Source organism: Rhynchophorus ferrugineus, unplaced genomic scaffold (assembly GCF_030347505.1).
Source record: "Rhynchophorus ferrugineus isolate W39M unplaced genomic scaffold, kcgeb_rfMv2 rfM1, whole genome shotgun sequence".
Classification (NCBI taxonomy): domain Eukaryota; kingdom Metazoa; phylum Arthropoda; class Insecta; order Coleoptera; family Curculionidae; genus Rhynchophorus; species Rhynchophorus ferrugineus.
The window spans coordinates 44550003-44575474 of NW_027472580.1; the positions used below are offsets into that span (position 1 = coordinate 44550003).

A 25472-nucleotide genomic window follows, 5' to 3' on the forward strand; every position below is an offset into this window, starting at 1 on the left:
ATCATGATGATCTGGAAATCAAATGGATTTGCGAAGTTATCCAAGATTTCGTCTTGAAACACGACAAAAGATTACTAAATAATACTAACGTGGAAGCAATACAACTTATATAAAGTAGTCTTTAGCCACCTTTATAAAAACCAACTTTAGTGTAAACTATAGCTATAAGTTATTACATATTACTTTAGTAGTATTAGTTATCATATATATATTATATTATAGAAGTTATTATATTCCGCCTGTTTGAATGTGGAAATCAAAGAGCGTTTGCAAGACTGGATTAAGATCTGCCAGTTGAAAAGTTAATATAACATATGCAAATATCTAAGGATTATCGGAGTGATTTTCCGAAAAGCCACGTCAACATCGATATTTTAATGAATCGCTCCTATTGTAAATGTTATGTTATTTATGGATTGGGATCATGACATATTATTACACCTCGTTATGATAAACAACTATTAATCGTATTAAACTTAATATTGAAGCCAAATATCCTAATCATGCCGTAAGACCCAAGGCATTATAATTCTAAAATGTTCAGCCAAATGCCGCTAGATGGGTTATGTTTCATTGAAGAACTTTTTTCAATTTAATGGATAGTGAGTCTTTATAATCACCACGAGACATATACTTTTAGATGATTACACAATCAGATAGCGTATATAAAAAATCAAAATATAGACGGAGATTGGAAGGCGCTCGTGTGAATATAAAGAAAAACATAAAAATAAAGTAAGAAAACAAGCATTTGAGTAAATATAAATTTATTTTTCTATTTGCTTCTCCGACAGCAGTGAAAGAGCGAGTGTTTACTTTTCAAACTATAGGCTGCTTGCTCTTGGTCGTAAATTTATGTTTGTGATTATTTAGAATTGTGATTATCCAAAAGGCAAGCATTGTGCAAAACTCGAAAAGGAAAATGACCCTAGTCATGCCAGTAACCAGGCCGATCAAGACCAGATGTCTTCTGGAATGACTTCTAAGTTGGTTACTAAGTCAGTCCGTGGACTTAAGGCAGAGGACCGTGGTTCCGGAGCTACGTTAAACTCTAGTTGGTAAAAAGGAGACTTTAAAATATAACAAAAAAATCTCGCAACAGTTGTTGATACATGTCTTTTTCGGAGCTGTCTGTTACGTTTTTCACACACGGTCAGAAGGTCGATTTCGCCACAGAAGCCTCTGAGGGAATAGTTCACTTTTCATTCATACAGACAGACATGTACATTGTAATCAGCGTCTCTCGATTTGTCACTCAACTAGACACATTTACGAATGACTTCATCTCTAATACCATCTCGGAGATAAAAGGAGAGTAGAATTTGCTTAAGCATCGTATTTGAAAGACCTCAAGCTTCTAGATGTCACACTGTAACAGTGATGCAAGTCTCGGACCCATATAGAAGGAATAGCAAGATAAGGGTTTGAAAGAGACGGATTTTATTGGAAGTATTATAGGGCGCAACCTGCTATCTCAGGGATATTAGTTCGATAGTACCCTATTTTGAACATAATATGTTTTTGGTTTGGAAGAATGAACTTAATTAATGATCGCAATGAAATAATAAAGTTTGATTCTTCATTTATGATTATTAAACTAGTTTTTGCACACAATTGATGACTGACCTTGATTGATGACCCAAATAAAATAAAAATAATCAAAATCACAAGAACTATAAACATTAAATGCGATAGAACCTTTAGTTGCCATTGTTATAGTACTGAAAAAACATTAACATAACAATAATCTCTACACAACAAATTGTAGATATCCATCCTAGGAACGAATATTAAAAATAGCGATGAGTCATTAATATTTACCCACAATAAATACACTATGATGGGATAAAACAAATCGTACCTTTCAAGTCAGTGTGCATTTACTCAAAAACATTTCCACATGAAAAAATATTATAAATTTATTTAAGAACATAAATATGCCGATGCCGTACACATATTAGAAATGGTGGTTTTATTTTCGAATAGTATTTTTTTCCTAACCATATGCAATGCCAAGTGAATATTTCTTGATTAAAATTTTATCTTGGCAAGAAACTAACCTCGGTAAGTAAGTAACTCTAGTGGATGTATTTATTTTAAAAATATTCATAATAACTGCGTCGTCGTTTTTTTCCCCGAAACGAAAATAATTGTCCTAGATTTTTTCACCTTTGACCTTCTTCTTATTTATTTTTTTATTTGAATGATTTTAAAATACCGAACAAGAAAATAACGCTTTTCAACAAAAACAGACTTTTTAACAGAGATTCAAAAACATAGATTTCAAAACAAGACTGACAATGGCACATTCTGGAGTTCTTGAGTTTTGTAGGCTATATTCATAGATAAATAGAAATTTAACTTTATAGGAAATTTTGGGGAAATGTTTCACGACGTCCAACATTTAGATGTCGCCACTTTTAACTTATTACTTGCATTAATCGCTACGCTATAATCGCGACTGATTTTGTTACTATTTACTATCGACTATTTCAGTCGTACTTTTAGTTAACTATTTTTGGTTCTACTTGTTTCAATCGACGTTCATTTCATTTTAACGTTCTGGCTCTGTCGTCCTATATACAGCTATACAACATTTTATGGTGAGCTATTTATTTTTTTAATTTTAGAAATCCCCTTCCGAAAGAAGCTATGCAAACGGCTATATACTTTTTTCTTGGATTAATAGTTGCAGCTCCAATAAAAGAATAGCTACTGAATGCAAATCTATTAAGAGAGGATTAACCGATATTCAATACACGAGGAATGTTGGTGTAAGATTTATTGTCCAAGTAAGAAGAAATTTATTAAAGTGTCATGAATTTAATAACTACCTTGAGGGGTTCTTTTCGTTAAAGAAAAAAAAAGTGTAACTATCCGAATAAATATATTGGTTTAAGGCTATTTAACCAAGATAGTTTTAGAAATAATTTGAAGCGCTTAACATAAGTTAATTTTTTTTTTCATCTGGTTGGCCTTTAAGAAATTTTGAAGAGGATGAACATGAGGGTTCTTTAAATAATTTACATTCTATACTAGCGGGGGATGACTCTGTAACCTCAAGTCCAGATGTTCCTATATGGATAAACGAGTCAAGCCAATATCTTATGGCCCAGAAAATTGTTTTATTATACTGTCAGTAGGCCTTTTTTAATCTCTTTTTTTAATTTTAAACCCTTTTATTTTATCCCGCGATATTGTTGTCGACGTCGATAATCATATTTTTGTCAAATATCATTAAAAAATGTAAATTCAAAGCCTTAACCTTAATAAACCTAATTCTACACTACATAATGATTTTCCAGATAGAATATTACAAATAATAAGGTGTGCTATATACTTTTGGGGAAACCCATAATAGATATCTATAATAGATTAAATTGATAGCACTAAACAAATATGAAAAAGGAAAAAGACGGAAGAGATAATTTTGACTTGCAATGCACCAAAGTTTTTTGCTTATAGTTTTATATATATATATATATATATAATATTTATATTATATATATATATATATAAATCTTATAGATATATTTATTTTTATATTATATTTATGTTTATTTATTTTTACATATTATATTTATATTTAATTGAATTTTATTTAATAAATTTATTTCAGAAAAAAATTGTTTTTTATTTAAATTTCATTGGTCAATTAAACATGACGTCAAGGCTGTCACGTGGCAAGCTTACTAATGTGCCAATCAAATGTCTTCACAGTAAAATATTTTTCTTACAGTTGCCTATAATGGAGATTTAAATTGACCAAAATTGACCAATAATTACTTAACTGACCAATTATGCGCCCTCTGGATGTTGGGCAAAGCAAAACTTATTACTCTATGGTTATATTCACAAAACAGAAATATAGAATGGGAACTTAAATGGGTACACCCGTAATCATGTTTTGCGCGTTCAAAACACTAGTGGGTCGGAGATAAAAATATTACAGATTTGTTTCTTCCTTTCTTTCATTCGCTTTGAAATTTTGTGACCCGTTATATTTGCTTTTTTATTTTTGTGTATAGTTCTAAGGAAATTTATTGTTATGGCGATATTTTTGTAGTATTTAAGGTAAATAATATTTGTTTAAATGCAAAATCATGTATATGTGTATATTCACAGATCATATGTCTTAACCCATTGGAAAGGAAAATATACAAGTTAAATATTGGAATCAGCAGTTGCTCAGCCTACATTAGAATCTATAAAAATAACTAGAAGTACATATATCTTTTTTTTTCGATGGAAGTAAATTGAGATGCTTGAAAACTGAAAATTATTGAAAACACATGTTTCTCCGCAGATGCTTTTGAAACAGACGAATCTGTGGCTTCAACTTCATGATGATAAGAAGCAGACAGTACGAGGGTCACTATTTATATTTCGGGAATTGACAACACTGTTGTCATGTGAGTCCATCTGACGATTCCATCGTAAAGTTTGACATTTTTGACAATATACGTACTCAGAACATTTTGTTGCATGGACGCTATTTGTTTATTTTATATTTAGTTGAAAGTTTCGTCTCCGCAAAAAATAGAACTGAATCGTGAACATTTTCGTGCGATAATTCTTTACGATTTTCGACGTGGATTGATTATCACAACACGAGTGAATCAATCAACTTAATTTGACTTTTGGCGATAAAGCTTCATCAAAAACCATCGTGTATCGCTAGTTTAGTGAATTCAATCGAGGTCGTAGTTCGCTGTCCGACGAGTTTCGTGAAGGTCGTCCAAAATCGGCTGTTGTACCAGAAAACATGCTACGTGCCAAATGATTAAGCAAGATCGTCATGTCACCTATTGTGAGATTGGGGCATCCCTAAGCATTAGTTCCATTAGCATATATGCGATTTTACATGAAAACTTAGCTGTGCAAAGTTATGTTCGCGTTGGATCCCACACAATTTGGCAATCGCTTAAAAAAAGGCTCGTGTCGGTTGGTGCAAATAAATGCTTAAGAAATTCAATCACGGTACTTCGATAGATGTTTATAAAATCGTGACAGGTGACGAATCATGGATATATTCGTATGAGCCCGAAAGTAAGCAGCTGTCGACTGTATGGGTGTTCCAAGATGAACCACATCCAACAAAAGTTGTTCGCGCACGAATCACTTCAAAGAAAATGGTGGCCTGTTTCTTCGGGAAAACTGGCCATATTGCAACAGTGCCTCTAAAGGATCGTAGAACAGTAAATTCTGATTGGTACACAACCATCTGTTTGCCAGAAGCCTTCGGTGAAATAAGGAAAACAAACAAGAGACGCTGGATTGTTTTTTATCATGACAATGCAAGCTCTCACACATCGGCTCAAACAAGAGACTATTTGAGCACTCAAAACATCGAATTGATGGGTCATCCGTCGTACAGCCCTGATTAGTAAAATAGTAACCCTCGTATAATCGTAACATCGTATCAAAAAGACTAGGTAATAGGCAATACAGGTAATATTGCAAGCAAGAATTATTATATATATTTTTATGAATCTGCTATTATTTTATATTATCTAAATGTTACTTAATGGTGCCATGAACCTATTTTAATTCGTTTGTGTGGGAAGCTATTTAAATTTTTTAATTTATTACAAAGGAATATAATAACCAAATATAATGAAAATTCTCATTGAGATATTGTCAGCAAATGGCTATCTTTAAAATTATTAATTGTGCACACCATACTGATCAAAGGCAATGTGATAAGAAAAATAATAATTAAGCTTGTTCTGGTGGATGAAAAAAGAAAATTGCAAACATTGAAAATTTTGCATGGCTACATATAATATGGATAGTGTCCAATTAATTACCTATAAAAAAATGAAGAAAAGAAGAAAATGAGGTTTCGTAACCAAAATTTTAAAAAGTATTTACTATTTTCAGTAAATTCATTTAAGGCAATAGCAATTGTACAATTAGGAAATAAGTCATTAGTTGCCGATTAGATATTGTTTTTTATGTATTTTGAAATTGTTTTATACAAATATTAACTGCTCTTTAATTTAATTTTTTAATTTTCACCTGTAATATATATAATATTTCTTAATTACCTCATGTAGTAAAAAGCCCGCTTTGCGCGCCCTCAGGTTTCCTGGGTGAACAAAACTTGGTTACAACTTTATACAGGGGAGATCGCATTCTAGTCGGTCTATTCTGTTATTATATTTCAATATATCTTGTCAGACTTTTAAAGAGGGAAAATCGTTGATGCTCGGTCAGCGGAGTCATCTGTGAAAATAGTTGAATTGTTTAAGGTCCCACGACCGATACTATCCACGTTAATGACAGCCCACACAAAACATGTTAAAATATCATCGGCGAAGAGTAACAAAAACCTAAAGTTAACTGACAGAGACAGACGAACATTAAGAAAGATTCTAGTCAGGTAACATAAAACTGCTTCGGAAAAGTGACAGCAGCAACTCAACACTCACCTGAGTACGACCATTTCGACAACAGTAAAGCCAGAACTCTAAAAGCTAACATTCATGGAATGTCTATGATTGCGAAATCCTTTATCACGGAAGCCAATGCTAAGCTTCTAAAGAAGTGGTGCAACGATTATAAAATCTGGACACACAAAAGTTTCCTACAAACGGCCGGGTATGGAGAACGTACCAACTCATTCACGGCACTGGCCGGATTACAGCGAATGAATCTCAACATCTTAAAAGGTGAAGTTTTTATTGTGACTAGCATATTGCTGCCAAACACAGTCATATTCCAAGATGATAATGTCAGTCTTGGTTTGAAGACCATCAGAATATCATCAAACAACATCCTCGATCAGCACAACCTCCAGATCTCAACATTAATTAATCGTTAAGCGCAGTTTTAAAGCAGTTAAAGTTGCTCGACAAGTTCGCATAGCTAACATAATCAAAATGTATCGATTTCGTAAAGAAGTCTGTATCACCATGATTCTGAATTGAAATGAACGTTCACACGTCTCAAAAAGTCATAGCCAAAATCAGTAAATAAAATATGATTTGTTTCAACAGTTATCTTATTTGCCCAGATTTGGCTACATTGGACATTCTAAAATGTCGATTTTCGAAAAGATAAATGCTGCTGTCGAGGGATACTTTATTCTAAATCTGTTTTTCAATTTCCGCTTCCGGAAATGTCCACTCTTATCTCTTATTTAAGCTTACTTCAAAGACATTAATTTTGTTTATTGATAATTTTTGAAAATGTTAACTGGAAAAAATAAAATGCTATGGTTAATCGTTCTATTGATCTTTGATGATATAAAAGTACTTCAAAATTCTTTAAAACATTAGTGATATTTAATATTCAGAGGTTATAAACTGGCAAACATTGTAAACCAAAAGTTAAATTTGATGCAGCAACATTACGATGTGCTCACGTCATAAATTTTGATGACGCCCATTAGGTATTTAATTGTAATATATTTCTATATATAGGAAACAAACTATTAAACATTTTAAAAGCAAAATGCTACTGCAAACACTTATACGGACGTTTGACGATTATATTTTAATCAATATTCAAAAATATATCAAAATCCTACAACTTACATAGCCGAACATTAATGTCGTATTAACAAAACAAATACTAACATTATCCAGATATTATCAAAAGAAGTATTTCCGAAGTCACGCTATGGAAAGTAATAGCGCTATTTATAACATATGACTACGGATGAACTGCCAATTCTTCTCCACGGAAAAACAATCGGTTCGCAATTACGAGCACCAAAGGGGATTAACTTTTTTTTTAATTAGGTGGTATTCTTGTATACTACCATAATTTGATGTCGAAAGTATATACACATTAAATATTTTTAAAATAAATATACAGTCGAAAGAGTAATAAAAAAAATATACAGTCGAACATAGAACCTCCTCCTTTTTTATGTTGATTAAGAAAATAGGATCATTAAACAATTACAAGCTCAAATCTAAAAAAATAAGCATAATAAATATTTATTAACATAACATAATGTACCCAATGTTAACACCAAAGTTTTATACCAAGAATTTATTAGAAAATACCTCAAAAATAATTTACGCTTCTTATGTCCAATAATTTACAACACCGAAAGTTAAATAATTAATTATGAATACTAAATGCGGGTGTAAAATATGAAGTTACCTATGGCGCACCCTTTAACTGGTGCTCCTCCTGCGCTACTGAACTGGTGTTGCGCCCCTGTTGGAGGCTGAGAATGGTGGTGATGCGAGTTGTGTTGCGGGTGGCGATTCGCGCAGATCACAGGGCCGCTAGTATTATGAGTCTGTAACAATTATTGATTTTTGAAATTAATATAAGACACACACACACATTTTAAATATTTCAATATTGTTGGATTTGAAATGTTTAAAATTCTATCTTTTGTTTAAAAGCACAATATGCATTCTCTAAATTTCAAGTCAAACGGAGTCCAAGCAATCGAAGAGAGCCTTAGGAAATATAATTTACTACCTGTTAGATTAATCAGAACCAAAACTTTAATTCCTTTATTCCAAAAACACTATTTTTAAACTTCGTGGATGCTATTCTTGGAAATCCACTTTTTCAACACAGAACCGCATTGAAATTGGACGAAATATTTGTATTTTTATTTTAAAATTGGATCTACCTTTTTACATGGGCCCTCAAGTGCGGTCCGTAGTACTACTGGCTAGTCCAGAAGGCATTCTTTTTAACCCAGTCTGGTTATTGGTGTAATTGGGATTCTTTATCGCATTTACATATTTCTTTTATCTATAAATAATCACACTTACACACAACATGTAAATTACATCTATTGTGCAAGCGGGATTCGACTACGAACTACGACCATCACAGCAATAGATGCCCCGTCTTGACACTTGGACCAGTAAAATTAAAATGATTCCAAAAGGCATATATTGTCTACAAACTAAAATAAGTTGTACCTTATAACATTTTTGTTTTGACTATCTTATTTGCATTAGAATGTTGTAATATATAAAATCTAAAATAAACTAAAAGTTAAAGTTAAATTCGGCAACATTGCAACGAATTGACGTCTTAAATTGAGATGACTTGAGTTCACTGCTGTTTTGAATAGACTATAGCTTTGATAAACAGGCTACATTTGTTACAAAAAGTTGATCATGTTATTCCAACTATCCAACAAAACAACCAACACTAACTGCCACACTAACTTGGTTTATAGAATTTTGATTTTTTAACGTTTGTCGGTTTGTAACCTCTAATTATTATCACTAATGTTTTAAACAATTTTGTAGACATTTGACAACAGGGTCAACCAGTATTAATACAAATCAAATCTTTCTACTCATAGAGAAATAGAGATTTAACTTTATAGAAAATTTTGGGGAAATGTTTCGCGACGTCCAACATGTAGATGTTGCTACTTTTAACATATTACTTATTTTAATCGCTATGCTAAGAGCCGCGACGGGATTTGATTGGTTCACTTCGTTCTATGGTTTATTTATTTTGTGCACCATTTTCAATATGCCTAACATAGAGAACAGTGTACTGGTCAGCTTTTTTAACGTTTATAGATTAAATTATTATTTTATCTTAGTATATACAAGTCTGTAGTTGAAATGCAGTCTCGAACTGTTGTGCGCCCGGGTGCACAGATAGTGAGGAAATGCATCATCGTTTTCCGTTAAAAAGTACCCGGAGATCTTTAAGAAAATGGTAGAAAACATTAAAAACCCGAAACTGGTTGGGTTAAACATGAAACAGATTTATGATCTTTACCGCGTGTGTCATAAAACATTTTGTGATACCTTTAAACTTTCCTTTAAGTACTTATAAACAATTTAGTGATGGTGAAAATAATACCAAGAGCCCAGAATATGTACAAATGGAGGTGGATCAAAATCAAAATGATATTGAAGATAAATTGAAGGAGTCAGTCACATTTCTGCTCATAATTGTTACCATTAATTTCTAAACTGTCTTACTATATTTGTAGTGCCTATTTCCATCGTTCCAGGCCCATAGCCAGGCTGTTCGAAGCAAGTGCTCATTCTTACCTTTAATTACTTGACTCTATAACTTCAGTTCCAGATGTTCCTATAAGAGCAAATAAAGTTTTACGTTGTACCATAGTGCACATCTCAGCTTATTTAGTAAAACTTTTGAAAAACGAAATTAATTGTAATTTTTGTTTACATACAATTATGAATAAATCGGTAGATCCACAAATTGAGACTGATTTTATACAGGCAAGACAATATTTAGTGCCCTAGACTCCAAAAATATTGTTTTATTATACTATCAGTAGGTCTTAGGGCAATCTCTTTTATTTTATTCAGCGATTTTGCCACGTCGATAATATACCAAAATTTTTGTCAAATGTCTTAAGAAAGTAAATTTAAAACCCTTCAATTGTACATTCCAAAATGATCTTTCAGATAAAATATTAAAAGTAATAACAATGTTCGCTATATACTTTTGAGTAAAACAGATGAACAAAATTTTAAGAGAGAAAAGACGGAAGAGATAATTTTTACTTGCATTGCTTGGAAAGTTTTTATTTATGGTTTTATATATATATTTTGTAGATATATTTATAAATATATATAAATATCAAATGTCTTCATAGTAAAATATTTTACTTACAGTTCCTATAATGGAGATTTAAATTGACCAATCAAATTACTTGAATGGCCAATTATGACGCCCTCTGGATGCTGGGCAAAGCAAAACCAGAGTCCCCTATTGAGTTACATCTCTATTACTCTATGGTCTAGACTTAAAATACTAATTCGGTTACATGTTCTGACGCATAAGACAGAATCCTGTATCTTTTTAACTAGGAAACTCTGCTCCCAATTTAAAACGAATTTTACATTTTTGCAAACTGCATTTGGCAATATATTCGACAGCATCTACGACCTCCATTGGCTGTTTTATTGGAAGAACTATATCAAATCCTACATACTGAATTTTTAATATATTTTATACATAAATTGCTAATATGAGAAAAAATTTTAATTTTTTAATCTTTGAAATAATATAATATAATAATTATTTTTATAAATATATTTTATATTGTTTACATTTGTATCATTCTTCAAGTTTTTTAATGAAATATTAACTATTTTTCTCTCGAAACGTAAAATCATTTTTATTATGATTTAATTAATACACTGTTACTAGTCGTTTCCGTCTAACCTACAATTTGTCTTTATGCTAACTTAAATCTAGGTATATAACTAGGAGGACCTATCGACCCTACTAAAAATCAATATTGATGAAGTCCTTTATAGAAATTTCTTGTTCAAGGCGAAAATATTTAGATTTTTTTAAAAAGTATTTTTGATTTGCACGACATGTTATGATGAATCCACTGTATTTAAATGGTGGCACTACGTGGAGAAACCGTTTCCAATGGCATTTAAAAGTCACCCTCGTACCACATACGACTAATAGGTTTCTTGGTAGGTTCCCGTTATGTCCATGAGTACGCAAACAAGAGAGCGCAAGCGGCCGGTGCATCTGGGATCCGTGTGGCGGTCGGAAAGTGGAGCAAGATCACAGCGGCGACGACGCCGGGCAGACGACCGGTGACCTTGGAAGGTCGACGGCCGTTAAGTAGGCGCTGCTCGCCACCGGCTGTCCGTTAGGTGGCGGGGCGCGCGCGCCTGCCAAATGCCGACGGCTTTCGCGGCGGGCGGCGTTGCCGAATCGTTGACCACACCAACAGCGGCACCTTCGGCCGTCCCGCTTCCGCCAGGGTAATCGATAAACGACGGACGCGTCGTTACGCCTTCACAAGTTCCCGAAACCAAAACGACATTCATTCATACAGCCACGAATTGCTCCTACGAGGGTATCACGTAAATTATTCATTTGTCAAGATAAGATTATTTGCAGTTTTCATGCATGTTAGCTTTGTGGTAACTGTCACTTTAAGGGCAGTTTCGAGGGAAAAAAGGCTACAGGAATGTCTACAGAAGATGATCTACTATATAATTGGCTAGTTCTGCCCTTACATGGTAATGTTTTCCCAATCTATATATTCTTAGGCCTAATATTACTGTATAATATGCGTTACTACATACTTGACAATAATATACTAGGATCAAATCTCGTTGGGACTAAAGGTTTTTTTAAAAAGTTAATAAAATAAAATAAAGGATAGTGTTCTTTAAAATGTTAAGCTGAAATCTTTTAAGTGAGTGGTTAAAACATTATTAAACGAAGTTATATTTATTTTGTAGCAAAATACGGACATGTAAACAATTAAAACGTTAAACATAACCAAACTAAATGATCTTACCAAGTCAGTAACCAATAACTGAATGGTATGATAGTATTTATTATTTTAGTCATATTAAGTATAAGCAGCGATAATTATACAGTTTACTAGTTATGGAGTCATTAAGCTTTGTTTGTTGACTTGTTCACAAGGATTACTAGTAAAGCAAGTAAGTAGTAGATAAAGTTAATAAATGTTATTGTATAGAGAAAAATCCATACATCTTTGGAATATCTTCCATATATATATTTGGAACCAAATTACATTTATAAAATAAATAAACATATATATAACTAAATACTTGGAAATAAATAAATTATATTTTGCCAGAGCTTGCTTGGATTCGAAAATGTAACAATATGTAAATTATAGGTCATAAGAATTTTAATCGTTAATTTAATTTCATGAATGCCAGTGAGTTATTAAGAAATTGACTAAAGAGAAACTTGTTAGGAATTGCGTAATTTTAAATAAAATAAAACTTTATTTGATAGAATAATGGTATATAGTTTGATTCATATGTCAGTCTAGTGGATATTCTAGTATAGAAATTTAGAAAAATCGTTTTTTTTTACATTATAAAAGCTTAACTTAAAAATCTAACTATTGTTATAGTTTGATACTATATAAGAATGTATAGAGAAGGCTCACACCAAATCACCAGTTTCACTTTGAGATCTCACGTCGATGCCGCGTCACTAACAACATAACACATGGACTGAAAAGTACCGGGCGAAACAAAGAAAGCGGAATTTCTTACCGGTGAGCATTTTTTAAGATGTGCGAACAGCCCGTAATCACTGGGAGCCAAATCTGGCGAATCCGATGGATGAGAGAGCAATTCGAAGTTTAATTCATGTAATTTTGCCATTGTTTTGATTGACTTATGAGACGGTGCGTTGTCTTGATGAAACAAAAAAATGTTTCTTTGTCATATGCGGTCGTTTCTTTGTAATTTCGACCTTCAAGCGTTCTAATAACGCTATATAATATTCACTGTTGATGGTATTTCCTATCTCAAGATAATCGATGAATATTAAGCCAGGCATATCCCAAAATACAGAGGCCAAGGTTCACTTGTCTACTCAGATGACGATCTTTTTTGATCCCGGGATGAAGTTGTCATGTTTGTCATGTCAATCCATGTTTCATCCATTGTTACATGTTGATGGAAAAATTCCGATTTGTTACGAATCATTACATTTCATTAATTCACGTTTTTGTTTTTGGTCAATAGCGAGCAAACGTAGTACCCACTTTGAACAGAGCTTTCTCATAGTCAAATGCTCATACAATATAAAACCAACGATATCTTTACGATGTTAGCTAACACACACAACTTCACTTTTCTATCATTCAAAACGACTTTGAGGATTTTTTTATGTTTTCTGGTGTTGACACCTCATTTAGACGTTCTCTGCGTTCTGCATCATCGGTGTCTCTACGACTACGTTTGAAGTCCAACATTATATTATTGTTTCTGTTGAAGCAAAGTCCTTTTCAAGCCATTTCTTCGCTTGAACGATCTTTTTATCCCTTCAAGAAACAGGGTAAAATTAAAACACGAAATTGTTTTTGATCCATAGTTTTGAAAATAAGAAGAGTAGTGTCACTCTTAGCACAATAACTCACAAATTTATTGTTATCACAAACTGATTGAAAAGGCGGTGAAAACTGGCGCCATCTATGTGTTAGGCGCGGATCAGAGCAAAATATAAAAAAACGGAATACTAAAAAAACAATAATAATAAAGATCTCATTAACCAAAAATTCACAAATTAAATACTATTAATTATTCGTACAAGAAAAATTAAAAACAATTAATTGTAAGAATTATATTATTAATAATAGAAAATATCAAAATAATGATAAACAAAAATAATGTTAGAAAGGATATAAATGAGGTAATAAAGATATGAGATCATAATCACAATCTAGTAACCATATGTAATAACGAATGATTGAGTAAATTCTAACACAAATAAATAATATTTTACTATAAACCTATAGTGTTTGGAGAACAAATCATGCTATCTATAATCCTATTTCGAACTGCTGCCACTAACAATCGATAACAACCAAACATCCCACTTGCAAACAATTCGTTTAAAATAATTTAAAAAACCTTTCCAGGAACAACAACTATAAAGAAAAAAATGCTTAAATTTCCTGTTATTATTAGAAAGTCTACCATCCTGTTAATGATGGACAAATATATTATTATTCGAACGAGAATGTACATTAAATAAAAAAGGGTTTATTCTATAGACAGCGGCTTCATTGTTTTTTTTTTGGTTAGTTTTGTTTCTCCGCCACATCGATTAATTCAGTTTACGGTTATTAAAGAAAATATGGGAGATGGCAAAAACCTAATGATAAAGATGGAAATAAAATGAAATAATTCAAAAATAAAGTTTAATTAATTTCAGTTATATTCTACAATGTGAATGCTTTAGAAACTATTTTATATTAATTCTGTTAAGTATTTAATTCATCTAACTATCCTATTATATTATAATCTTATTATATCATGAGACATCTATAACTAATGTAAGATATTTGGACAAAAATCAGAATGATCATTTTGAAATTTATGACTGATCAAAAATTCATATACTTATAAATACTTCATATATATAAATATGTTATTAATAATTATAAGCATGTATTTTGATCAGCGATATGTATTGGTGAAAATGTGATTACTGAGTTATTCAGTTGCGATGATAATCATGGAAAGCTCAAATTTGTATTTTCGACATACACTATTTTTATACATTCATTAAATTTATGGTGAAATTTAAGGTGACGTTTCTGCGTCCCATCCCAATTGTCAGATTTGATTTCTGCGATTATAAATTGGTGAATTTGAGGTCAATTGTAAAGAACGGACGAGAGAAACAAAAATCTTTGAAGATAAATAGATTGCAATCTTATTGTATGAGAACTCAAAACAAATTCTCAAAACAATTTTTAGATAGTTTAGCAGTTGATAGATTAACTGTTTCCAACGGCTACTACACGAAATGAGTGAAAATGCCGTTTCGAACCGTTTCAACATTGCGGTTGTATTGTTTGTTAGGCAATTTATTGCAATTGGTGATGAAAAGTAGATCTACTACGACAGTCAAAAAGTTATACGACACCGAAGCGGAGTATTCACGGCCATAAAGTTTTCCTCTGCATATGGTGGTATCCGCAAGATATAGTATATTATTAGATGATAACGCCGAATGAAAATAATGTTGTCAATGCAATTATCTACTGACGTCAATTGAAAAAACGCCACCAAACGTCGTATTGCTCCAAACAAAAGCCAACAATAACGAGTTGCAGATGCAAATTCATCTCCTTACATAACAAGGATACACTGTTCCAACTAGAATGGGAAGCACCCGGCATATTCATCAGATATAGTGCTTTCTGATTGCCACTTGGTGTAGCATGGCTTGCCAGACATATGGTTCCGAAGTATTAAACAAATGCGAAAATATCACGTCAGAAAACGAGAAAAGTCGAAAATGTTGAAGTATTTAGTAGAAGTTTAGCACAAGTTATTTTTACATGCTTAGTGGGATTAGAACAATTGTATTGTAGGCTATATATTATAACAGGAAACCGGTTAAAGATATATGGGGATGTGAATATTTGTCAGACACCTTCTGCAGAAGTCGAAAAATGGAACGAAGATTGTGGTTCAAAAGATATGCCATTTTTCATGACTGATGAGTCCTTAGATGTAAGCTACTCGTTGTTATTATATACGTGAAGCTACTTAAAAATTCATAATACTGTTTATCATCCTTCGTTTAGAAGGAAGGTTTAATATCCTCGGTATTTTTAGAAGTTCGATATATAACTCTTAAGAAGTAAGGTTAAGGTGGTAACAATGTAACCATGAAGTAACATGTGCTATTAGATGTTCGTTTAGTTAATATTTATATAGTATAAATTATTTAATATTGCCGTAATTACTTTAAAAGTATTTAGAATATTTTGGAACCAAAATTGCGGGTTGAAAGCCCCAACATGATAAATTATCATCTCGATACTTTTTGAAATAATATAAGACTGGTAATATTTCGGTCGATATATTATTTCATCGATCCATTTGTTTTATGTGACTGAATGTATATCTTATATATAAAAATGAATCGCAAAATATGTTCCTAAGCGCATAACTCAACAACGCCTGGACCAATTTGGCCAAATCTTTTTTTAAAATGTTCGTTGAAGTTCAGGGATGGTTTTTACGGCGAGAAAAATTAGAATTATTGCTGGAAAAACCCTAAAAATAGCCCTTTTTGTTTGAATTTGTTTCGTGTATCAGTTGACAATTCATCTGTCATCTGTCAAAAGTCATCTGTAACAGACAACTTTTTTTTTTTAAATTTGATATGACTTGAACTCAAATCCTTTTAATCCGTACGAATTGTTTTATTTATTTAAAATTTTTTATTTGTTTAAAATTTAATTCAAATTTTAAATAAATAAAACAATTCGTACGGCTTAAAAGGATTTGAGTTCAAGTCATATCAAATTTAAAAAAAAAAGTTGTCTGTTACAGATGACTTTTGACAGATGACAGATGAATTGTCAAGTGATACACGAAACAAATTCGTATATCGTGTTTTGTGCAGAGTGTTTAGTTAGTTAGTGTTTGTTTAGTTCGTGATTAGTGAAAAAATAATTTATATTTGATATGCCTCCTATAAGACGAAGCAATTTAGGTAGAAGAACCAGAAATGCTATAAACCAAGCTAATTACCGATCTAATCGTACTGCACAAGAACGTGACGACCGAAATGAACGTGAAAGAATTCGGATATCACAAACGCGTGAAGCGCGAGCGCGACATTCAACTAATAATCGCGCAAGTTTGAATCCAGCTGCTTTCAGTTACGATGTGTCAATTGACTACAGTAACTACCAATGTGTTGTTATTGGTTCTATGAACTTGGTTTGCTCACACTGTAAGGCATTAAAATACAAAAACGAAGCCAATGGATTGTGTTGCGCAAATGGTAAAGTGAAATTGATACAATTGGATCCACCACCAGAACCATTGTACTCATTGGTTTCAGGAATAGGAACAGATTCTATACACTTTTTGACACATATTCAACAATATAACAATTGCTTTCAAATGACTTCATTTGGGGCAACAAATGCAGTTCGGGAAAATTTTATGCCAACTTTCAAGGTATGTATTATAGCAGTTACTCATAATTATTTTAGCGAACAAAATTTTCTGTCACCAAAGTTAAGATGTGTTACTAATCTTCAATTTCTTAATCATTACGAAATATATCACTTAGTCATCATATTATATGGTGATTCAGTTTCAGTGACACTTTTATTATATTTTATATTTGATAGATATTAGTTAAAACTAAATATATACTTTTTAAGATCAAATATTATTTAAGTTTGATCATTGACAATCCATTAATTTATACCACACCATAATATTTTTTTTATTTACAGATACAAGGGCAAATATATCACAGAGCAGGTTCACTGTTACCAGTGTCAGATAGCGACAACAAATTCCTGCAAATTTATTTTATGGGCAATTCACCACAAGAAATTGATCTGCGTTGTGCACATAACAATTTAGTAAAAAGGTCTATTGTAGAACAATTACAAACTTTATTTCATCAACACAATCAATTGATTATATTGTTTAAAACTGCCCTGGATCTGATGCCATCCGATAATCACAAAATTGTAATCAGAGCTGATAAAACACCTGCAGGTCAACATACAAGACGTTTTAATGCACCAACTATTGATGAAGTTGCTATCGTTGTAGTTGGAGAAAACTTGGAATCCCGTGATATTGTTTTACATCGTCGGAATTTTCAATTACAACCTATAAAGGAAACACACCGCTCATATGATGCACTGCAATATCCCATTATATTTTGGCAAGGTGAAGATGGCTACGATTTATCAATAAAAATGATAAATCCCATTACAGGTAACTAAAATATTAGTTTAGCTATGGCGATAATATCTCAGTCACTATATTATGTATTTTAATTTTATATTTGAATGTTATTAAAACAAAATCTGTTTACAGGTTCTGAAACCAACAAAAAAGTCAGTTCAATGAACTATTATTCATACCGCCTAATGATTCGGGAAAATGCAGATAATCGCATATTGAAATGTCGGCGATTATATCACAAATATGTTGATGACATGTATGTTAAAATTGAAACGGAGAGATTAACATTCATCAGGTTGAATCAAACCAAACTCCGATCTGAAGAGTATATTCACCTTCGAGATGCGATTAATACTGATGGAAATGCACAGAATGTCGGTCGGATGACTATTCTTCCAGCAACATACATCGGAAGCCCTCGGCATATGCACGAATATGCTCAAGATGCCATGTCGTATGTTCGTCATTATGGTACAGCAGATTTGTTCATCACATTTACATGCAATCCGCAATGGATAGAAATTAAGCAGGAGTTATTACCTGGGAAATCATCCATTGATCGTCATGATATTACAGCCAGAGTCTTTAGACAAAAGTTGAAATCTTTAATGAATTTCATCGTAAAACATAATGTGTTTGGTGAGACACGCTGCTGGATGTATTCTGTGGAGTGGCAGAAACGAGGATTGCCACATGCACACATTTTGATTTGGTTGGTTGAAAAGATAAGGCCAAATGAAGTTGATGCAGTGATATCAGCTGAAATCCCTAATGTACAAGTAGATCCTGGATTGCATGAGGTAGTTATCAAAAACATGATACATGGTCCCTGTGGAACTCTTAATCAAAATTCACCGTGTATGATGGATGGTAAATGTTCAAAACGATATCCACGGACATTAATATCGGAAACAATTACTGGTAATGACGGTTATCCATTGTATCGTCGCAGATCGACAGCAGACAATGGAAAATCAAGAATTGTCAAATTAAATCAACAAGATATTGAAATAGATAATCGTTGGATTGTTCCATATTCACCCATTTTATCAAAGACATTCAAAGCACACATCAACGTTGAATCTTGCCATTCAGTGAAATCGATTAAATACATTTGCAAATATGTAACCAAAGGGAGTGATATGGCTGTGATTGGAATTGGTGCAGAGAATTCTAATGATGAAGTTACCCAATACCAAATGGGCCGCTATGTCAGTAGTAATGAAGCAGTTTGGCGAATATTTTCTTTTCCTATTCATGAGAGACACCCTTCTGTTGTTCACTTAGCTGTGCATTTAGAAAATGGACAAAGAGTGTATTTTACAGCACAGAACGCAGTACAAAGAGCTGCTCAGCCACCATCTACTACATTAACCAGTTTTTTTGAGACATGCCAAAACGATGATTTCGCACAAACATTGCTATATTCTGAAATGCCAAAATATTATACCTGGAATCAATCCTCAAGGAGATTTATACGACGGAAACAAGGAAAACCAGTTCCAGGATATACAGATGTATATTCCACCGATGCGATTGGCCGGATTTATTCAGTACATCCAAGCAATGATGAATGTTTTTATTTACGACTGCTATTAGTCAATGTACGTGGCCCAACATCATTCCAACAGTTACGAACTGTTGATGGTGAATTGTGTGGATCCTACAGAGAAGCCTGTCAACGTTTGCAATTGCTTGAAAATGACGCTCATTGGGATCAAACTCTCAATGATGCTGTAATATCATCACACACTCATCAAATACGAACATTGTTTTCTATAATCATATCTACATGCTTCCCATCAAACCCAATTGATTTGTGGATGAAGTACAAAGATTATATGTGTGATGATATTTTGTATCAAATACGGAATAGAATGGGAAATCCAAATATACAAATTAGTGAAGAAATTTACAATGAAGCATTGATTTCAATTGAGGACATGTGCTTGATAATGTCAAACAAACTATTAATTCAATTAGGCCTGACCGCGCCCAATCGTCCAATGCATGACGCTTTTAACCAAGAGTTGCATCGAGAAAGACTGTATGATCTCAACGCTTTGAAAGAATAAATTCAAACAAATCTTCCACTGTTAAATGAACAACAGAAGTATGTATTTGAAACTCTTATGAAAGTAACAAATGATGAAACTGGAGGGATTTATTTCTTAGATGCACCTGGTGGTACAGGAAAAACTTTTTTTATTTCATTAATATTAGCAACAATTCGCTCACAAAATAAAATTGCACTTGCACTCGCTTCGTCGGGAATCGCAGCAACTTTGCTTGAAGGTGGTCGAACAGCCCATTCAGCACTAAAATTGCCATTAAATATGCAAAGCAATGAAACTCCAACCTGCAACGTTTCGTAGAACTCTGCAATGGCAAAGGTTTTGCAGCAATGTAAATTGATTGTTTGGGATGAATGCACGATGGCACATAAAAAATCTTTGGAGGCTTTAGACAGAACCTTAAAAGATCTACGTAGCAATAATAACCGATTTGGTGGTGCAATGATTTTATTAGCAGGAGATTTTCGTCAAACATTGCCAGTGATTCCACGATCAACGCCAGCTGATGAACTCAATGCATGTCTAAAGTCCTCCAATTTGTGGAAACATGTTAAAGTACTTCATTTAAGCAAGAATATGCGTGTCGAGTTGCAAAATGACCAATCTGGAAACATATTCTCTAAACAACTCATTGACATTGGTAATGGCAAATTTCCTATAGACATGTTGACGGCTTGCTTTTGCTATGACTATAAACAAGTCCCAGGGGCAATCATTAAGTGTTTGTGGTATTAATCTAGAAAACCCATGTTTCTCACATGGTCAATTGTATGTTGCCTGTTCCCGTGTTGGAAAACCATCAGATTTGTTTATCTATGCGCCAGGTAATCAAACAAAAAACATCGTATACCACAAAGCAATATAATGATAATAATAATAATAATTATGATTCACATGATTAACAATAAAGCGATTACTTACTTTTCAATCCTTATATATGTTTTATTTAATTATTTTTTATTCACAACGCCCTATCACCAGGGTGATGGTTCTGTTCAGGAGAATTTTTTAAAATACGTAGGCACAAAAACTGCCACATTACAAATCTTTTTGACAGGACGAAGTCTGTCGGGTCAGCTAGTAATAAAATATATATATATATATATATATATATATATATATATATATATATATATATGTATATATATGTATATATATATATATATATATATATATATATATATATATATATATATTCAAGTTCATATTTTATTTATTCTGCGTACGTTTCACAATGAATTATAATCAGTATTTACTTTTTTAATATTATCTAAGTTGTGCATATAAACTTCAAAGCACTGAAGCGGTGAACGATGAACAATGAACGCGGCACCCTTGTTACTATGAATATAATCTAAATATCTAACAAATCAAAAACAAGACACTTTTATCACTGAATATGTTTGTGATAGGCAGTTTGCTGCATGATGCTGTCACTTATTAACGATTCCATATCTTCAAAATCAATTCAATCATAATAATTTGTGGTGAATATTACACAAACATGCTAAATTTGAGTTATCAACTTTTGTATTCATTAAAAAATCTAATGCAAAACAAAATTTTAAGTTAATCAATTTTGTCTCCTCAATTAAATCAAAACGATGCTCATAAAACGTTTTTTGAGTTGTTTGAGAACAGTTAAAAGTCGAATAAAGTTAACTTAGGTGAATGCCGCAGCATTTTTAACGGAAACCACATTATAGTGATGAAATAACTTAACAATAACACAACAGAACATAACATTTAAATAACAGTTTTTGGTCCGGTTGAAGACAATTCATAATAAATACTGGTACGATTTTATACCACTTTCTGAATGTACCAGGTGTACCGCAAAGTTATTACCGGTTTTCTAACAGATGTCGCTAGGCTTAAGTATGCAATATTATGATTTGACACATGTCATTTCATTCGAGTGACATCAAGCTTCAAAGTTATACATGTTATATTTTGCGAAAATAACAACCTCATAGATTTATACCTCTTTGAAAATGTAAAGTTTCGTGTCTGAAAATATGCATTACTTTTTCTATTTAATCAAAAGAAAAAGCTACCAAATGTCATCGCTTTCAAAGGTGGTAATTTGAATGTGGAAGACGAAGAATGTTCTGGTAGACCGAAAAAGTTGAAGTTGAGATGAAAATCTGAAACTGCAAGAGTTAATGGATGGGGAACATTCAAAAGATGGCAAGATGGGTGCTACATGAATTGAATGACAGGTAAATGGAAAATTGGTTTTGGTTGTAAGACAATTCTCTGTGTTTGGTGGGATCAGTATGTGTATTATGGACAGATGAAACCTGGTGAAACAGTTAATAGTGATCGCTACCGATAACAAATGATCAAATTGAACCATGTATTGCTCGAAAAACGTCCAGAATGGGCTCGAAGATATGGTAAACTCATTTTACAGCACGATAACAATGGCATAACAAAAAGATGGACAAGATGTGTAGAATCAAATAGCAAATACTTTGAATAAAAACATTTTTGCATTTTCTTGAAAATTATGTAGTTTTTTTTTTTCGAAAAACCCTGTAATGACTTTCTGGTACACCTGGTAAACACTTAATTTTAAAATCAGATTTTTCTTGATATTTATGTTAATACCATCTCATGTGATATGCTCGGAAATAGGAATGCCGAAAATATATCGATATATTTTTCAAAGAAGTATTGACAGCTGTATTTGAGAGTATCGAACTTTTTATTTTGGAATCCCCCCTATCATTAAGTGAATTTTGTGTTTTTTTAAATTATCAAAATCGATATTTTTCTTTGTTTAGTTTGCTCTATTCACGTTCATAACAACGCCTGGGAAAGATAATAGTACTATACTCTAACCAATATCTGAATCACAATGGCGCACAGCGACATTACATATAACGAATATAACTGTCGCGTTTTATTTTTATAACATAATTACATGAGGATTTTTATTTGAAGGTGTTTTGAAGGAATTTTTACTTGAAGCCTTGCTAAATAAAACATTTCAATGATATAAGTGCCGTGTATTTTGGATATTGGCGCCACTGGGTACAAAAAGTTCGATTTCATACGAAAGAATAGTTCCCAACTTTTTTAACACTTAATTAGCGGTTCTGTGTTAATACGCAATTTTTGAAAATTTTTTAATCATAAATCCAGTTAAATAATGACGAAAAATACCTGAGTCAACTATCTGTCAACTATTAGTACAACCACTGAATAAGCTTTAGCTTCATTCATCGTGACAATTAATTCATTATTTAAGCAAGTCATTGCAAGTATCATCTCTAGTCGCTAATGTTTTTTTTTTTATCTTAGATACTCAACTCAGATCTTTAGTCTTTCCAAGAGTTTACGCTACAGAGATACTTTTTACACATTGAAGAATGGTATGTATTTAGGTTACTTAAACTACATTGTAAACTGGTAATCCTGATAATATTGTCAGAAAAGCAGTTATTCAAGTTGCCGATATTTCATGACAAAAACAAAATACTAAATACTAGCGACCCGCCCCGGCTTCGCACGGGTGCAATGCTGATACTAAATTAAATACACTACAGAAAAAATATGAACGTTGTATATAAAAACATAGCGGCCCGCTCCGACTTTGCACGGGCATAAAATATCTATGCCTATGTCACTCAATGAAAACATGATTAAAATCGATCCAGTATTTTTGGTTCATTCATTACTGCCCTTGGCCTGCACGCATTAAATTTGGAGTAAAACAATTCCTCTTCCCCTATACTTACTATGAAGATTTCCTGCTATCTTTGGAATATCTAAATTCATACAATTTTTATTACATTACACATTTTTAAACGCAAATTTTAAATTTGTAATATCTCCGAAAATATTTGTTTAATTTACATGCTGTAAGGAACCATATTGATCTATATTAATTGCACACTGTATTGAAAAAAACCGCATCAAAATCCGTTGCGTAGTTTTAAAGATTTAAGCGCACATAGGGATATAGGGACAGAAAAGGCGACTTTGTTTTATACTATGTAGTGATTAATGAATAGAAAAAATGCTGGAATGTACCATATTAATATTTAATAAAATTAATTGAAAATCTTAACACTGAGAATGAAGGCTCTAATTTAAGAACCTTTCTAATTTTTTGCGATTTGTAATGGATTACAAAAAATTACAATTACAAAGAAATAAACCCATTTTTTAAAAATATTTATTAACAAAATTATCATTTTTCTACTACACGGTACACAGTAAATACAGCTTGGCAGAAGTATTTTACGCAAGTTTAAATTTTGATGTACAAATCTATAAGACACCAGCTTTTGATATTTTTAATATGGCATATAACAGGTCATTTGAAAAGTCCCCGGCCTGACACATAGATGGCGCTATTAGAATTGAAACCCTATGTTTTTTAACCCTCCAAAGATGAGTGTATAAATTTGACAGCTGCCGAATCATTAGCTTGTGAATTATAGCATTTTGAGTGAAGCAACTTTAGTTATCATAAAAAAATGATAAAAAATTGATTGAAAAAAAATATAGTTGAAGCAAAAACTTGGCTTGATGCCGAGTTTCCGGACTCTTCCCCAGGAAAATCAACCATCAAGGATTGGTATGCTAAGTTTAGACGTGGTGAAATGAGTACCGAAGACGGTGAACGCAGTGAACGCCCAAAGAGATTGTTACCGACGAAAACATTTAAAAAATCCACAAAATGATTTTGAACGACCGTAAATTGAAATTGAATGAAATGGCACTCTAAAGATATTAACTGAACGTGTACATCATATCATTCACGAATATTTGAGAAAGCTCTCTGCAAAGTGGGTGCTGCGCGAGCTGACTTGACCAAAAACAACGATGAGTTCATGATTCGGAACAGTGTTTGAAGATGATCAAGGGTAATAAATCCGAGTTTTTGCGTCGATATGTGACAATGGATGAAACATGGCTCCATCATTTCACTCCGAAGTTCAATCAACAGATTTTTGGATGCCCATGGAATAATTTTCATTGATTACATTGAAAAAGAAAGGACCATTAACAGCAACTATTACATAGCGTTATTGGATCGTTTGAAGGACGAAATCGTAGAAAAACGGTGGCATTTGTAGAAAAAGAAAGTGCTGCTTCACCAAGACAATGTACCGTGCGACAAGTCAGTGAAAACGACGGCAAAAGTCCATGAATTGGGCTTCGAATTGCTTCTTCATCCACCGTATTTTCCAGA

The 25472-nt window shown here is 32.5% G+C and overlaps 2 protein-coding genes across 24 annotated transcripts in view; one reads left to right on the top strand and one right to left on the bottom strand.

Moving 5' to 3' along the window:
• shep (RNA binding motif single stranded interacting protein alan shepard) overlaps positions 1-25472 on the bottom strand; it is a 147215-nt gene that overhangs the window by 13865 nt on the left and 107878 nt on the right. For 16 of the 23 annotated variants that reach the window (XM_076419603.1, XM_076419595.1, XM_076419601.1 and 13 more), the window contains one exon: positions 8119-8260. The exons of the other annotated variants lie outside the window; for them this stretch is intronic. Coding sequence is in view for 7 of the 16 variants with exons in the window: in XM_076419588.1 (XP_076275703.1) it covers positions 8119-8260 (142 nt within the window). In the remaining 9 variants the exon portion in view is untranslated. The remainder of the gene's footprint in view (positions 1-8118; positions 8261-25472) is intronic. 23 annotated transcript variants of the gene reach the window in all.
• On the top strand, positions 17263-20406 carry LOC143206826 (uncharacterized). Its single transcript, XM_076419581.1, has 4 exons — positions 17263-17438; positions 17723-17993; positions 18051-18218; positions 18321-20406. Exons 1-4 carry the CDS (start codon positions 17382-17384, stop codon positions 20261-20263), a joined length of 2439 nt encoding a protein of 812 aa, XP_076275696.1. The 5' UTR covers positions 17263-17381; the 3' UTR covers positions 20264-20406.